The sequence below is a fragment of the Thalassophryne amazonica genome, chromosome 13, assembly GCF_902500255.1.
Source record: "Thalassophryne amazonica chromosome 13, fThaAma1.1, whole genome shotgun sequence".
NCBI classification, from domain to species: domain Eukaryota; kingdom Metazoa; phylum Chordata; class Actinopteri; order Batrachoidiformes; family Batrachoididae; genus Thalassophryne; species Thalassophryne amazonica.
The window spans coordinates 98,787,905-98,803,858 of record NC_047115.1 but is presented as its reverse complement, the minus strand read 5'-3'; the positions used below and the strand labels follow the sequence as shown (position 1 = coordinate 98,803,858).

General features: G+C 46.3%; 1 protein-coding gene across 1 annotated transcript in view; it reads right to left on the bottom strand.

Annotated features, from left to right (window-relative positions):
- fbxw4 (F-box and WD repeat domain containing 4) overlaps positions 1-15,954 on the bottom strand; it is a 293,683-nt gene that overhangs the window by 121,433 nt on the left and 156,296 nt on the right. The window contains exon 14 of the mRNA XM_034184427.1: positions 15,634-15,819. Within this exon, the coding sequence (XP_034040318.1) occupies positions 15,634-15,819 (186 nt within the window). The remainder of the gene's footprint in view (positions 1-15,633; positions 15,820-15,954) is intronic.

The window sequence follows — 15,954 nt, the reverse complement described above, 5'->3', positions numbered from 1 at the left end:
TGTAGAGGGGGTCTGGGAACCACAGAATCTCGTCTCTGCTGTTTGCGGACGATGTGGTTCTGTTGGCTTCGTCAAATCAGGACCTTCAGCGTGCACTGGGGCGGTTTGCAGCCGAGTGTGAAGCGCCCGGGATGAAAATCAGCACCTCAAAATCTGAGGCCATGGTTCTCGACTGGAAAAAGGTGCTTTGCCCTCTTCAGGTCGGTGGAGTGTCCTTGCCTCAAGTGGAGGAGTTTAAGTATCTCGGGGTCTTGTTATGTGAGAACTGTCATAAACACATCATGACAGTTGTCTGCTGCAACCATGGCCAAAAGAAAAAAAGAAGCTCCTCCTTTTACAGGAATACGAGCAATGTAGGGGTGCTTTTGAGTGTTCCAGTGTATATGATAGCTGCCATTTTTTGAGATAAGACATTGAAGTTTTATCAACTAAAATAAGGTTAGCCCCCTCTGTACCAGGCGAAAAACTTGTCGGGTAATGTGAAACTTCAGCTGACTAAGCGCTTTGTGCAACAACTAACATAAAAAACTAGTCAACTAAGTGAGTTTATCTGACGAAACAAGATTAGACTGCTTTATGAACCCGGACCCTGGCTTAAACCAACTGCTGTCCTCCCCTTAAATGAGGCATGCCCTCATGATACAAACCAAGGCGGGAATGTTGCTGTAATTTATAAATCTAGGTTTCGTTTACAAGCAGTTGGTGATCTAAAATATAATTTGAATGAACATCTGACTCCCTGCTCTGTCCAGCATACTACGTATAGCCAAGGTAAGAAGAAAAAAAGAACCATCCTACAACCCCAATTCCAATGAAGTTGGGATGTTGTGTAAAATGTAAATAAAAACAGAATACAATGATTTGCAAATCCTCTTCAACCTATATTCAACTGAATACACCACAAAGACAAGATATTTAATGTTCAAACTGATAAACTTTGTTGTTTTTGTGTAAATATTTGCTCATTTTGAAATTTTCATCTTAGGTGCATGTACACTGTGAGAGACATGATCTAAAAAAAACATCTGGAAATCACAATGTATGATTTTTTAATAATTTATTTGTATGTTACTGCTGCAAATAAGTATTTGAACACCTGTGAAAATCAATGTTAATATTTGGTACAGTAGCCTTTGTTGCAATTACAGAGGTCAAACGATTCCTGTAGTTTTTCACCAGGTTTTCACACACTGCAGCAGGGATTTTGGTCTATTCCTCCATACAGATCTTCTCTAGATCTTTCAGGTTTGGAGTTTCAGCTCCCTCCAAAGATTTATTGCATTCAGGTCTGGAGACTGGCCAGGCCACTCCAGGACCTTGAAATGTTTCTTACGGAGCCCCTCCTTAGTTGCCCTGGCTGTGTGCTTGGGGTCATTGTCATGCTGGAAGACCCAGCCACGACCCATCTTCAATGCTCTTACTGAGGGAAGGAGGTTGTTTGCCAAAATCTCACAATACATCACCCCATCCATCCTCCCTTCAATATGGTGCAGTCGTCCTGTCCCCTTTGCAGAAGAGCACCCCCAGAGTATGATGTTTCCACCCCCATGCTTCATGGTTGGGATGGTTTTCTTGGGGTTGTTCTCATCCTCTAAACATGGTAAGTGGAGTTGATTCCAAAAAGCTCTATTCTGGTCTCATCTGAACACATGACCTTCTCCCATGCCTCCTCTGGATCATCCAGATGGTCACTGGTGAACTTCAGATGGGCCTGGACATGTGCTGGCTTGAGCAGGGGGACCTTGCTGCCCTGCAGGATTTTAAACTGTGACAGCATCATGTGTTACTAATGTAATCTTTGTGACTGTGGTCCTAGCTCTCTTCAGGTCATTGACCAGGTCCTCCTGTGTAGTTCTGAGCTTTCTCAGAATCATCCTCACCCCACAAAGTGAGATCTTGCATGGTAGGTAATGTGTATATATGTATGTATGTATATATCGGGTGGGCGTTTATAAGCTTTGCTTCTGCTCACCCCCTTTTTGGTCACACGTCACTGTGGAATTGTCTTGTATATCAGTTTTTGTTATTGATGAGTTGTGTGCCAAATAAATAAGTTCAAGTTCAAGTTCAACCCCAGACCGAGGGAGATTGACAATCATCTTGTGTTTCTTCCACTTTCTAATAAATAATCATAACAGTTGTTGTCTTCTACCAAGCTGCTTGCCTGTTGTCCTGTAGTCCATCCCAACCTTGTGCAGGTCTACAGTTTTGTCCCTGGTGTCCTTAGACAGCTCTTTGGTCTTGGCTATGGTGGACAGGTGTCTTTTATCAAATCAAATCAATTTTATTTATATAGCGCCAAATCACAACAAACAGTTGCCCCAAGGCGCTTTATATTGTAAGGCAAAAGCAATACAATAATTACAGAAAAACCCCAACGGTCAAAACGACCCCCTATGAGCAAGCACTTGGCGACAGTGGGAAGGAAAAACTCCCTTTTAACAGGAAGAAACCTCCAGCAGAACCAGGCTCAGGGAGGGGCAGTCTTCTGCTGGGACTGGTTGGGGCTGAGGGGAGAGAACCAGGAAAAAGACATGCTGTGGAGGGGAGCAGAGATCAATCACTAATGATTAAATGCAGAGTGGTGCATACAGAGCAAAAAGAGAAAGAAACACTCAGTGCATCATGGGAACCCCCCAGCAGTTTAAGTCTATAGCAGTATAACTAAGGGATGGTTCAGGGTCACCTGATCCAGCCCTAACTATAAGCTTTAGCAAAAAGGAAAGTTTTAAGCCTAATCTTAAAAGTAGAGAGGGTGTCTGTCTCCCTGATCTGAATTGGGAGCTGGTTCCACAGGAGAGGAACCTGAAAGCTGAAGGCTCTGCCTCCCATTCTACTCTTACAAACGCTAGGAACTACAAGTAAGCCTGCAGTCTGAGAGCGAAGCGTTCTATTGGGGTGATATGGTACTATGAGGTCCCTAAGATAAGATGGGACCTGATTATTCAAAACCTTATAAGTAAGAAGAAGAATTTTAAATTCTATTCTAGAATTAACAGGAAACCAATGAAGAGAGGCCAATATGGGTGAGATATGCTCTCTCCTTCTAGTCCCCGTTAGTACTCTAGCTGCAGCATTTTGAATTAACTGAAGGCTTTTCAGGGAACTTTTAGGACAACCTTTTATACAGGTAACAAGTTCAAACAGGTGCAATTAATACAGGTAAAGAGTGCAGAATAAGAGGGCTTCTTAAAGAAAAATTAACAGGTCTGTGTGAGCCAGAATTCTTGCTGGTTGGTAGGTGTTCAAATACTTATTTGCAGCAGTAACATACAAATAAATTATTAAAAAAATCATACATTGTGATTTCCGGATTTTTTTTTTTTTAGATTATGTCTCTCACAGTGGACATGCACCTAAAATGAAAATTTCAGACCCCTCCATGATTTCTAAGTGGGAGAACTTGCAAAACCACAGGGTGTTCAAATACTTATTTTCCTCACTGTATCTTAGACTATAAGCATGCATTATTGGCTACAAAGTGGACCTGTTACTCTGATCAACAAAAACAAGCATAACTGAAAGTTCTTGTTCGACACGGTGGCAACACTTATTCATGGACAACCACCTGTAGTTTGCTCTCCTTTTATGGCACAAGATTTCCTGGATTACTTTGAGAAGAAAACAGAAGACATTAGGTTAAGCATATCCCAGCATGCCTTAACCCAGCCACTACACCCTGCTATTGAGGTGGGCGCCATTACTGAGGTATTACCTAGATTTACAGAATATGATAGTATCTCTCGGCATACTGACGAAACTCATAACGTCAACACAAAAGCACAACCTGTTTATTTGATCCTATACCAACAAAACTGTTTAAGGACTGTGCTGGAAATTATTAATCTCTCATTAACTTCTGGATGGGCAGCACGGTGGCTTAGTGGTTAGCACTGTTGCCTCACAGCGAGAAGGTCAGGGGTTAAATTCCCATCTGTGGCCTTTCTGTGTGAAGTTTGCATGTTCTCCCCGTGTTTTGTGTGGGTTTTCTCCGGGTGCTACGGTTTCCTCCCACTTCCAAAGACATGTGAGTGTGGTGCATTGGAATCTTTAAATTGTCCGTAGGCGTGCGAGTGGATGTGAATGTGTTTGTTTGTGGCCCTGTGACAGACTGGTGTCCTGTCCTGGGTGTACCCCGCCTCACGCTCTATGACTGCTGGCCCCAGTCCCCCGCAACCCTTAATTGTACTAAGCGGTTGAAGATGAGTGTGTATGTAACTTCTGGATCTGTTCTGAAATGTTTCAAATCTGCAGTGAATAAACCATTACTTAAGAAATCTAATCTTGACCCAAGTGTATTGAAAAACTATCGCCCAATATCAAATCTATCATTTTGCTCTATCTTTGGACTATCTTACTGAGAATAATCTTTTTGAGCCACTGCAGTCTGCTTTTAGAAAATATCATTCCACAGAGACAGCTCTCACTAAAGTGGTGAATGATCTTCTGCTTGCAATGGATTCAGACACCACTACGGTTCTGGTGCTGTTCTGTTGCTAACCCTTGCATGCTTGGCATTATACTTGGCCAGTCGTTCTCACTGCGTTTTGTACATTAACACTACCTCGAACCTCTGTGACATGAGATGTGGGGTTCCACAGGGGTCCACCATAGGCCCCCTGCTTTTCTCCCTTTATATAGCACTCCTTGGGCACATATTGTGGTGTTTTGGAAATACCTTTCTGTCATGATCTGCCTTTGTCTGCCTCTCTCCTTCCCTTTTTTAACCTCTTGTGTGTACTTTGTCCTTCTCCCTCCAAGTGGCGCGCTGCAGAGCCGAGGAATACCTGCAGCTCATCTTCTCCTCACAGCTGACTCGCATGAGCACTTGATCAAGAGCCGGCTACTTAAAACCCCGGTTCTGAGCTCAGTCTGGGCCAGAGTCTTTGTTCCGTGATCCTGACCGGCCGGATTTGACTCTTCCATGAGCCTTCTATGATAAATCCGTGTCCTTGACCATGCCACTGTCTACACATCGTCATTCCTGCCGCTTCCATGTGCGCTGATATCTGAGCTTCCCGTAGCTCATCTCCAGGTAACCTGGCCATCTCTAATTACCGTATTAGGGCTCGTTGATCCTTTTGTGTTTCCAGACACTTTTCTGTGCGGCTCCCACGCTGCTCTCTGCACGATGTCACTTTGGAACTCATCTGCTCTCTGCCTCTGAAGCACACAGCTCTGCCCATGTTCAGTTAAGTTCCTGCATGTCTGTGAGATCCTGTTCTCACGATGCTCCTGTTTGTGACCGTGCATGACTAAGAGCTGTTTCCAAAAACTGTATCCAAGAACTGTTTCCAAGTATTAATTCCAAGAACTGTATGAGATCTGATGCAGAACAGCTAAGAACTTTCGAAGTCGTTTCTAAAGTCAAGTCCTGCTTAACTGGAACTGTGTCACAAGACACGCAACACCTGACCTCTGACGATAATTCATGAACTGTGAACAATTCCTGAACAGGGAACCTTGTTTCCTAGACAGTGAACTTAATTCCTGGACCTGAGAACATTCCTGTTTAAGCCTTCGGTGAACTGTTTGTTGGTTAAGGCTTCCAATGTTACGAGTGCAGTCACTCACCTGTGTTCTGCATCCACCTAGTTCCTCGTCCTCGGCTCTCTGCGTCCCACTTGGCCCCGGTTCCACCTGCGTGTACTCCAGGACTCCAGCTCATTCTCAGACTCCCAAGTCTGTCCCTGTGCGCTCTGTGGCTCCCGAACTTCCACCACAACATCAATCAATCAATCAATCAATTTTTTTATATAGCGCCAAATCACAACAAACAGTTGCCCCAAGGCGCTTTATATTGTAAGGCAAGGCCATACAATAATTATGTAAAACCCCAACGGTCAAAACGACCCCCTGTGAGCAAGCACTTGGCTACAGTGGGAAGGAAAAACTCCCTTTTAACAGGAAGAAACCTCCAGCAGAACCAGGCTCAGGGAGGGGCAGTCTTCTGCTGGGACTGGTTGGGGCTGAGGGAGAGAACCAAGAAAAAGACATGCTGTGGAGGGGAGCAGAGATCGATCACTAATGATTAAATGCAGAGTGGTGCATACAGAGCAAAAAGAGAAAGAAACAGTGCATCATGGGAACCCCCCAGCAGTCTACGTCTATAGCAGCATAACTAAGGGATGGTTCAGGGTCACCTGATCCAGCCCTAACTATAAGCTTTAGCAAAAAGGAAAGTTTTAAGCCTAATCTTAAAAGTAGAGAGGGTGTCTGTCTCCCTGATCTGAATTGGGAGCTGGTTCCACAGGAGAGGAGCCTGAAAGCTGAAGGCTCTGCCTCCCATTCTACTCTTACAAACCCCAGGAACCACAAGTAAGCCTGCAGTCTGAGAGCGAAGCGCTCTATTGGGGTGATATGGTACTACGAGGTCCCTAAGATAAGATGGGACCTGATTATTCAAAACCTTATAAGTAAGAAGAAGAATTTTAAATTCTATTCTAGAATTAACAGGAAGCCAATGAAGAGAGGCCAATGTGGGTGAGATATGCTCTCTCCTTCTAGTCCCCGTCAGTACTCTAGCTGCAGCATTTTGAATTAACTGAAGGCTTTTTAGGGAACTTTTAGGACAACCTGATAATAATGAATTACAATAGTCCAGCCTAGAGGAAATAAATGCATGAATTAGTTTTTCAGCATCACTCTGAGACAAGACCTTTCTGATTTTAGAGATATTGCGTAAATGCAAAAAAGCAGTCCTACATATTTGTTTAATATGCGCTTTGAATGACATATCCTGATCAAAAATGACTCCAAGATTTCTCACAGTATTACTAGAGGTCAGGGTAATGCCATCCAGAGTAAGGATCTGGTTAGACACCATGTTTCTAAGATTTGTGGGGCCAAGTACAATAACTTCAGTTTTATCTGAGTTTAAAAGCAGGGCCCGGTCTCGGCTCAGTGGGCCTCCTCCAGCTCAGCACAGTACTTAGAGTTATTTAGTGTTGTAAATATAAAGCTCTTCATTCACAACCTGTTCTGGTTCTTGTTCCCAGCATTTGAGTCCGGCACCTTGTAACGGTCCGGTTCCGTCCGGACAGCTAACCACAACAGAAGTCTCTGGCCATAAATATGGACTCAGTGGGAGCAGAGCCAGTTCAGCAGGCTCTCAGCCTTCAAGGTAATTCCTGGGAGAAATACAGCAATCCATAGATTCCATGGAGGCCAAGTTCAGAACCTCTTAGCCCAGGTTACACACTCCTATACACTCATGTCACGGCTCGCTGTGCGAGTCCACTTCTCATCAAAAGAGAAGTTAAAAAAAAAATTTTTTTTCTTTTGTAAAGTTGTGTTGTTTGATTTCCTGTTTTCTGTTTCTTCAGCTTTATAAAACTTTGTAAAAACCTTGTAACTGTTAGCATGGCCCACAAAGAGAGTCACCCCTCTTGAGTTTGGTCTGCTTGAGGTTTCTTCCTCAAATCATCAGAGGGAGTTTTTTCTTCCCACTGTCGCCTGTGTTCTTGCTCTGGGGATTGGTAAGGTTAGACCTTACTTGTGTGAAGCACTTTGAGGCAATTTTCTTGTGATTTGGTGCTACATAAATTGAAATTAATTTGAGAGCAAAAGACATAGAGGAACAGATAAGGGGACAGAGACAGAGAACAGACAGGGGACAGAGACAGAGGAACAGAGACAGAGGAACAGAATGGGGAACAGAGACAGAGAACAGACAGGGGGGAACAGATAGGGGGACAGAGACAGAGGAACAGACGGGGGGAAATAGCCTGGGATTTTAGAATTTAGAATCAGGTGAATGAAAGCCACACTGGTGGAAATACGGCTGCACTGTTACAGAATTTACTGGAAATAAATTGATTATGATCATTACAAATGCTTTGATTTGAAAAGTATCACTGTGTGACCAAGTCATCAGACAGTGAGACAAAATCGTGCCAAGGGCACAATAGCTCACCTGGATGATACTAGGCATCAGAATTTCATCTTGTAAAGTGGACATGTATAACTCCAAAGATCACGCACGCGCACACACACACACACACACACACACACACACACACACACACACACACACACACACACACACACACACACACACACACACACACACACACACACAGTACCTGTCTTCATTGTCTCTGATTGATGTAAAATCTGGGAGCATGCGCTGGTACTTTGATAATAATGCACTAATTCTGAAGGTTTGAACATTAACACACAGATGCCAAAAGGCATTATGGGAAAAATGAGCCTCTGCTCATCATTGATTGGTTGATTTATTATATGTAAAAACCAACACACAGGCTACTGTGATGTGTGTGTTAGTTTTTACAAACAAAAGTGTATTTGTAAACCTCATGACTCCATAAACTCTTCCCAGGTGCATCTCAATCTCAAAGGCGGAGGACCCAGAGACATCTACGCTACAGTCCAGATAAGTGAATGTCACTACAAGTTCAACTCTTTAACCACTGACAGATACATTTCTGATGGCTGAGTACAGGAATCCTTAAAAGCCTGCATCTTAGTCTTGATCCAGGACAATCTCAAATCCAGACACTCTGATCCTCATTCAGCTTCTCAAGTGCTGTAATCAGAGTATCCACTGATTCTGTAAAGGTCACAGCATCGTACATGAAGTCAAAGTCAAAAGACCATTCCTCACCTATAAAAACACCCAAATCACTGGTTTCCAGAACCTGAACCAACACCCAGTCCATGCAAGCACTGAACAGTACAGGAGTCAGAACACAGCCCTGATGAGCGCCAGTTTTCCGAGGGACAAACTCAGAGTCCCTGCCTCCACTTGGCACAGCACTCACAGTATCTGTGTACAGGCTGGCGATGATGTCCAGTTCTTGTTCTTGAGGATCCCACAAATTCTCAAGATGTCTCAGAGAACAGTCCAATCATCCATCCATCGATTTTCTTCCACTTTATCCGGAGTCGGGTCGCGGGGGCAGCAGCTCAAGCAAAGCCGCCCAGACCTCCCGATCAACACACACCTCCCCCAGCTCCTCCGGGAGAACCCCAAGGTGTTCCCAAGCAAGCCGAGAGATGTAGTCCCTCCAGCGTGTCCTGGGTCTTCCCCGGGGCTCCTCCCAATGGGACGTGCCCGGAACACCTCTCCAGCGAGGCATCCAGGGGGCATCCGGAAAAGATGCCCGAGCCACCTCAACTGACTCCTTTCGATGTGGAGGAGCAGTGGCTCGACTCCGAGCTCCTCCTGAGTGACCGAGCTCCTCACCCTATCTCTAAGGGAGCGCCCAGCCACCCTGCAGCGGAAACTCATCTTGGCCACTTGTACTCGCGATCTCGTTCTTTCGGTCATGAGCCAAATCTCATGACCATAGGTGACCGCATCACTGCAGATGCTGCACCGATCCGTCTATCGATCTCACGCTCCATCCGTCCCTCACTCGTGAACAAGATACTTAAATGCCTCCACTTGAGGCAAGGACACTCCACCGACCTGAAGAGAGCAAAGCACCTTTTTCCGGTTGAGAACCATAGCTTCGGATTTGGAGGTGCTGATTTTCATCCCGGACGCTTCACACTCGGCTGCAAACCGCCCCAGTGCACGCTGAAGGTCCTGATTTGATGAAGCCAACAGAACCACATTGTCGGCAAACAGCAGAGACGAAATTCTGTGGTTCCCAGAACCCCTCTACACCCTGGCTGCGCCTAGAAATTCTGTCCATAAAAATAATGAACAGAACCGGTGACAAAGGGCAGCCCTGGCGGAGGCCAACGTGCACTGGAAACAGGTTTGACTTACTACCGGCAATGCGAACCAAGCTCCTGCTGCGGTCGTACAGGGACCGGATAGCCCTTAGCAAAGGACCCTGGACCCCGTACTCCTGGAGCACTCCCCACAGGGTGCCCCAAGGGACACGGTCGAGCGCCTTCTCCAGATCCACAAAACACATGTGGACTGGTTGGGCAAACTCCCATGAACCCTCGAGCACCCGATGCAGCGTGTAGAGCTGGTCCAGTGTGCCGCGACCAGGACAAAAACCACACTGCTCCTCCTGAATCCGAGGTTCGACCATCAGTCGAATTCTCCTCTGGAATAGACCTTACTGGGGAGGCTGAGGAGTGTGATCCCCCTATATTTGGAACACACCCTCCGGTCCCCCTTTTTAAACAGAGGGACCACCACCCCGGTCTGCCAATCCAGAGGCACTGTCCCCGATCGCCACGCGATGTTGCAGAGGCATGTCAGCCAAGACAGTCCCACAACATCCAGAGACTTAAGGTACTCAGGACGGATTTCATCCACCCCAGAAGCCTTGCCACCGAGAAGCTTTCTAATCACCTCAGTGACTTCGGCATGGGTAATGGATAAGTCCGCCTCTGAGTCCCCAGTCTCTGCTTCCTCTTCGGAAGACGTGACGATGGGATTGAGGAGATCCTCGAAGTACTCCTTCCACCGCCCGACAACATCCCCAGTCAGGGTCAACAGCTCCCCACCCGCACCGTAAACAGTGCTGGTGGAGAGCTGCTTCCGCCTCCTGAGGCGTCGCACGGTTTGCCAGAATCTCTTCGAGGCCAACCGATAGTTCTCCTCCATGGCCTCCCCGAAATCCTCCCAGACTCGAGTTTTTGCCTCTGCGACCGCACGGGCTGCGGCACACTTGGCCTGTCGGTACCTGTCAGCTGCCTCTGGGATCCCAACTACCAACAAAGATAAGTAGGACTCCTTCTTAAGCTTGACGGCATCCCATACTTCCCGTGTCCACCACCGGGTTCGGGGATTGCCGTCGCGACAGGCACCAGAGACCTTGTGACCTCCCCGTGGGCAACGCCAGAAAAATGAAGCGTCCAGCCCCTCTCCAGAAGTTGGGTACCAGAGCCCAAGCTGTGCGTGGAGGTGAGCCCGAGTATCTCTAGTCGGTATCTCTCAACCTCCCGCACAAGCTCAGGCTCCTTCCCTCCCAGCGAGGTGACATTCCACGTCCCAACAGCCAGGGGCTGTGAGCATGGACCGGGCCGCCGGGCCACCCGCCCTCGACCGCCACCCAATCCTCTCTGCACCCGACCCCCATGGCCCCCTCTGCAGGTGGTGAACCCACAGGAGGGCGGGTCTACGTTGCTCTTTCGGGCTGAGCCCGGCTGGGCCCCATGGGCTAAGGCCCGACCACCAGGCGCTCGCGCGCGAGCCCCAACCCCAGGCCTGGCTCCAAGGTGGGCCCCGGCTCCGCCATACCGGGCGACGTCTCGGTCCTTGATTTTTTACTGGTCATGGAGGCTCTGAAATGTCCAATCAACACAATCAAATGCTTTGGGAAAAATCAACATAGGCCACAAAGAAGCCTTGGCTACATTGCTATTTGCTTGGCTACATTCTTGAATTTCTTAGTGCACAAAGTACACTACTTATTATACTTTATACCCTCCGTAAATCCTGCGTGATGTTGGAAGATAGGGTGGCTCTCTTAGAGAGCAGTGTCCGTAAGTTAGAGCAGCTTCTTAGTGCAGTGGAGTTAGATGTTACGGGCACTCCAGATGAGGTTAGTGTTGGGCCGGCTAGCGAGCCCATTAGCATCAGCTTAGAAACGCCGGCTGTGGACGATGGCTTTCGGACTGTGGCTAGGCGGAGGAAGCCCTGTAGAAATGGAGGTGTTCCTTTGTCTCGCTTCATCAGTGAATCGGTCGTGACGCGCGAAGCCTCCGCGCGGCTTTCCAATACAAAATCTCTTGTTAAAAATGAAATCTGCCGGAAAATGGCTGATGTCCAGCTCTTGTGATAACCAGAGAAATTGCACACAATGGTCCCGGCTCCACACAGCCATCCGTTTAGAAATGATGTGGTGGTTTCTGCCTCTCGATGGCGGCTCGGAGCGCGGCGCGCCGAGCGCCATTGTGGGCCGTCCTTAAAGCTGTAGTAACACTCCTTATTCTCTGTGAAGCCTGTAAAATTTTCACCGAAAGCCAGATAAATTTTTCGAATGGTTTCCAGCTGCCTGCCTGATTTTTTTTTTTTTTTTTTGTAAAAATGTGTTATTTTTGAACTTTTATACTGAAACTTTTTCACTGGCTGGTAATTTGTTTATTCTGTATGTGTGGTGGAATGCTGAAATAGACACGTAACCTTGCTGCCTGTCTTGGCCAGGACGCTCTTGTAAAAGAGATTTTTAATCTCAATGAGACTCTTTTCCTGGTTAAATAAAGGTAAGAAGAAGAAAATAGAAGACATCAGGTTAAACATATCCCGGCATGCCTTAATCCAGCCACTACACCCTGCTATTGATGTGGGCGCCACTACTGAGGTATTACCTAGAGTTACAGAATTTGACAGTATCTCACTAGGCGTGCTGACAAAACTCGTAACGTCAACAAAAAGCACAACCTGTTTATTTGATCCTATACCAACAAAACTGTTTAAGGACCTGAGGTCCACTCTTGGGCTGACTGTGCTGGAAATGACTAATCTTTCTTTAACTTCTGGATCTGTTCCTAAATGTTTCAAATCTGCAGTGATTAAACCATTACTTAAGAAACTTAATCTTGACCCTAGTGTATTGACAAACTATCGGCCGATATCAAATCTATCATTTTTCTCTAAAATTCTGGAAAAAGTGGTGTCACGGCAGCTCGTAGACTATCTTACTGAGAATAATCTCTTTGAGCCACTGCAGTCTGCTTTTAGAAAATATCATTCCACAGAGACGGCTCTCACTAAAGTGGTGAATGATCTTCTGCTTACAATGGATTCGGACACCACTACGGTTCTGTTGCTGTTAGGTCTCAGTGCTGCATTTGATACAGTGGATCATCATATTCTACTTGACAGGCTGGAAAATCATTTTGGGTTTACTGGGAGTGCCCTTGCATGGCTGACGTCATAGTTGACCAGTCGTTCTCACTGTGTTTTGTACAGTAGCACTACCTCTAACCTTAGTGACATGAAATTTGGGGTTCCACAGGGGTCTGTCTTAGGCCCCCTGCTTTTCTCCCTTTATATAGCACCCCTTGGGCACATATTGCAGAGTTTTGGGATTACCTTTCACTGCTATGCAGATGATACTCAGTTATACATGCCGATAACTGCTGGTAATCTCGTTCACATAAAATCCTTAGAAGATTGCTTTGCAGCAGTGAGAAGTTGGATGTCTAGAAACTTACTTCTTTAAACTCTGATAAGACTGAAATGATGTTTCTTGGTCCAGTGAGACATCGGCATCAATTTGACCAGTTAACGCTCAGCCTTGGCTCATGTGTCATACATCACACTGACAAAGTGAGGAACCTTGGGGTAATTTTTGATCCTTTGTTGTCCTTTGGCCTCCACATTAGAAATATTACTAGGACTGCTTTCTTCCACCTGCGAAATATAGCAAAGATTCGTCCCATCCTGTCTATGGCTGATGCTGAGACCCTGATCCATGCATTTATCTCTTCTAGATTGGACTACTGCAATGTTCTATTTTCTGGTTTACTGCAGTCTAGCATGAGGGGTCTCCAATTGGTTCAAAATGCTGCAGCCAGACTTTTGACATGAAGCAGAAAGTTCAACCACATTACACCCATTTTGGCGTCTCTTCACTGGCTTCCTGTCCCAGTGAGATCAGATTTTAAGGTTCTGCTAGCACACTGGTACAGTTTTGTTTTATGCTTTTTACTCTTTTAATTCATTTATTAGTAATTGGAGCATGCCGCGGCCTAAACTTTACCTAAATTCTGGGTCCTTTAGTGAAGTTTAGGGCTAGTGGCCGGTGATCACCTTCGTATTTCTCTGTTTTTCTTGTTGTTTAATGCTGAGAAATTATACAGTCTTTGTCTTTCTGATGCCTGATTCTGTTTTTTCTCTCTGTTTAAGGTGCAGCTCCATCCAGAGATGGGAGTTGTGTTCGTGTTGGTGATCCTCCTGTCCTGTGCGCCAATAGCATTTCTTGTATATTCGTTCGTGAATTGTTCTGTAATTTGTGTCTGTATCATGGCCCAAGCAGAGGGTCACCCCTTTGAGTCTGGTCTGCTTGAGGTTTCTTCCTCAGAGGGAGTTTTTCCTTACCACTGTTGTTCTTGGGGTTGGTAAGGTTAGACCTTACCTGTGTGAAGTGCTTTGAGGCAACTCTGTTGTGATTTGGTGCTATATAAATGAAAATAAATTGAAATTGAAGCACTGTCGATATTGATGTTTGCATTCTATGAGTTCTTGCCAGGGCCAGAATGAGGTCAATAGTTGACTTCTTGTGCTTGAACCCAGACTGTTCTGGTTGCTGATGTAAAGCTGAAGACATACTCAGTGACTTGGAAATGTTCTTCTGTCCATCCCCTTACTTCTTTAAAAAATACTGGCTGTAAAACTTGTGATTTGCATAAATAATCCTTGTATTTAGTTTGTCCAATTAGAGTCACTGGTCTAACAGAGACATCTGGACCTCAATGTATGTGCTGGCATCATATAGCGGAAGCCCTGCTGGTACATACTCCATTACCATGTCATTATGTACACTACGTAATGTGTTTTGTGGACTGACCAGGGTACCCCGGGAGATACTCTGGGAGGTGCTGCCGGAGTATGGAGTGAGGAGGTCCCTTCTCAGGGCCATCCAATCTCTGTACTCACAAACCGAGAGCTGTGTTCGGGTGCTCGGCAGTAAGCCGGGCTCGTTTCGGGTGGGGGTTGGCCTCTGCCAGGGCTGCGCCTCGTCACCAATCCTGTTTGTGATATTCATGGACAGGATATCGAGGCGTAGTCGGGGAAGGAGGGTTTCTGGTTTGGTGGGCTCAGGGTCTCATCACTGCTTTTTGCAGTGATGAGATGTGGTCCTGTTGGCTTCATCAGCCTGTGACCTCCATCACTCACTGGATCAGTTCGCAGCTGAGTGTGAAGCAGCTGGGATGAGGCTCAGCAACTCTAAATCTGAGGCCATGGTTCTCAGCAGGAAACTGATGGGTTGCCTACTACGGGTAGGGAATGAGGTCTTGTCTCAAGTGAAGGAGTTCAAGTACCTCGGGGTCTTATTCACGAGTGAGGGGACAATGGAACGTGAGATTGTCTGGAGAATCGGTGCAGCAGGGGCGATGTTGCATTCGCTCTACCATAGTGTTGTGACAAAAAAGGAGCTGAGCCAAAAGGTGAAGCTCTTGATCTACTGGTCAATCTTCGTTCCTACTCTCACCTATGAAAGGAAAGTTTGGGGTTTCCTGCTGGAGCTGTTGTCCCCGAGACCCAGTTCCAGATAAGCGGTTGAAGATGAGTGAGTGATGAGTGTACAGCACATATGTGTGGGCAGCAAGGTGGTTTGGTGGTTAGCACTGTTGCCTCACAGCAAGAAGGTCATGAGATCATTTCCCAGCTGGTCCTTTCTGTGTGAAGTTTGCATGCGCTCCCTGTGTCTGCATGGGTTCCCTCCAGATGCTCCAGCTTCCTCCTACATCCTAACACATGTAGGCTCTGTGAATTGGTGACTTGAAACTGACTGTAGGTGTGTGCCTGTGTTTATCTGTCTATATGTGGCCCTGTGACAGGCCGCGGACCTGTCCGGGGTGTACTGTGTGACTGCTGGGATAGGCTCCAGCCCCCTGTGACCCTTGACTGGATTAAGTGAGTACAGAATTAGTTTGTATGTATGTATAGAGGTATGTCTGCAATTAAATGGTGCTCCAATTACATGATGTTTGCAAATGAAGCACTACGTAAAAAACAAAAAACTTATTAGCTACCTTCCACCACTAACCAAGTGAGAGTCCGTCAGAGAAAAGCGACAAACATCACCCTTGTGGCCCGAGTACACGGCAGATGGCTTCGGGTGGAGCCTGTCCCGGTCTCGTCTCACTTGGTAAACTCTGATATCTGCAGCCTGAGACAGAAACAGCATGTCCCCGTCCAGCTGTAACCAAGGTAATAACCTGAAAGAAGCACATGACAAAACAGAAATGTACTGTAAGAGATACTGGAAAGAAATGCAACTGATTTAAGACTGCCAGCTAATGAATTTGAGAAGTGCAATTTCTTCTTCTTTGGGCTGCTCACATTCCACAGCA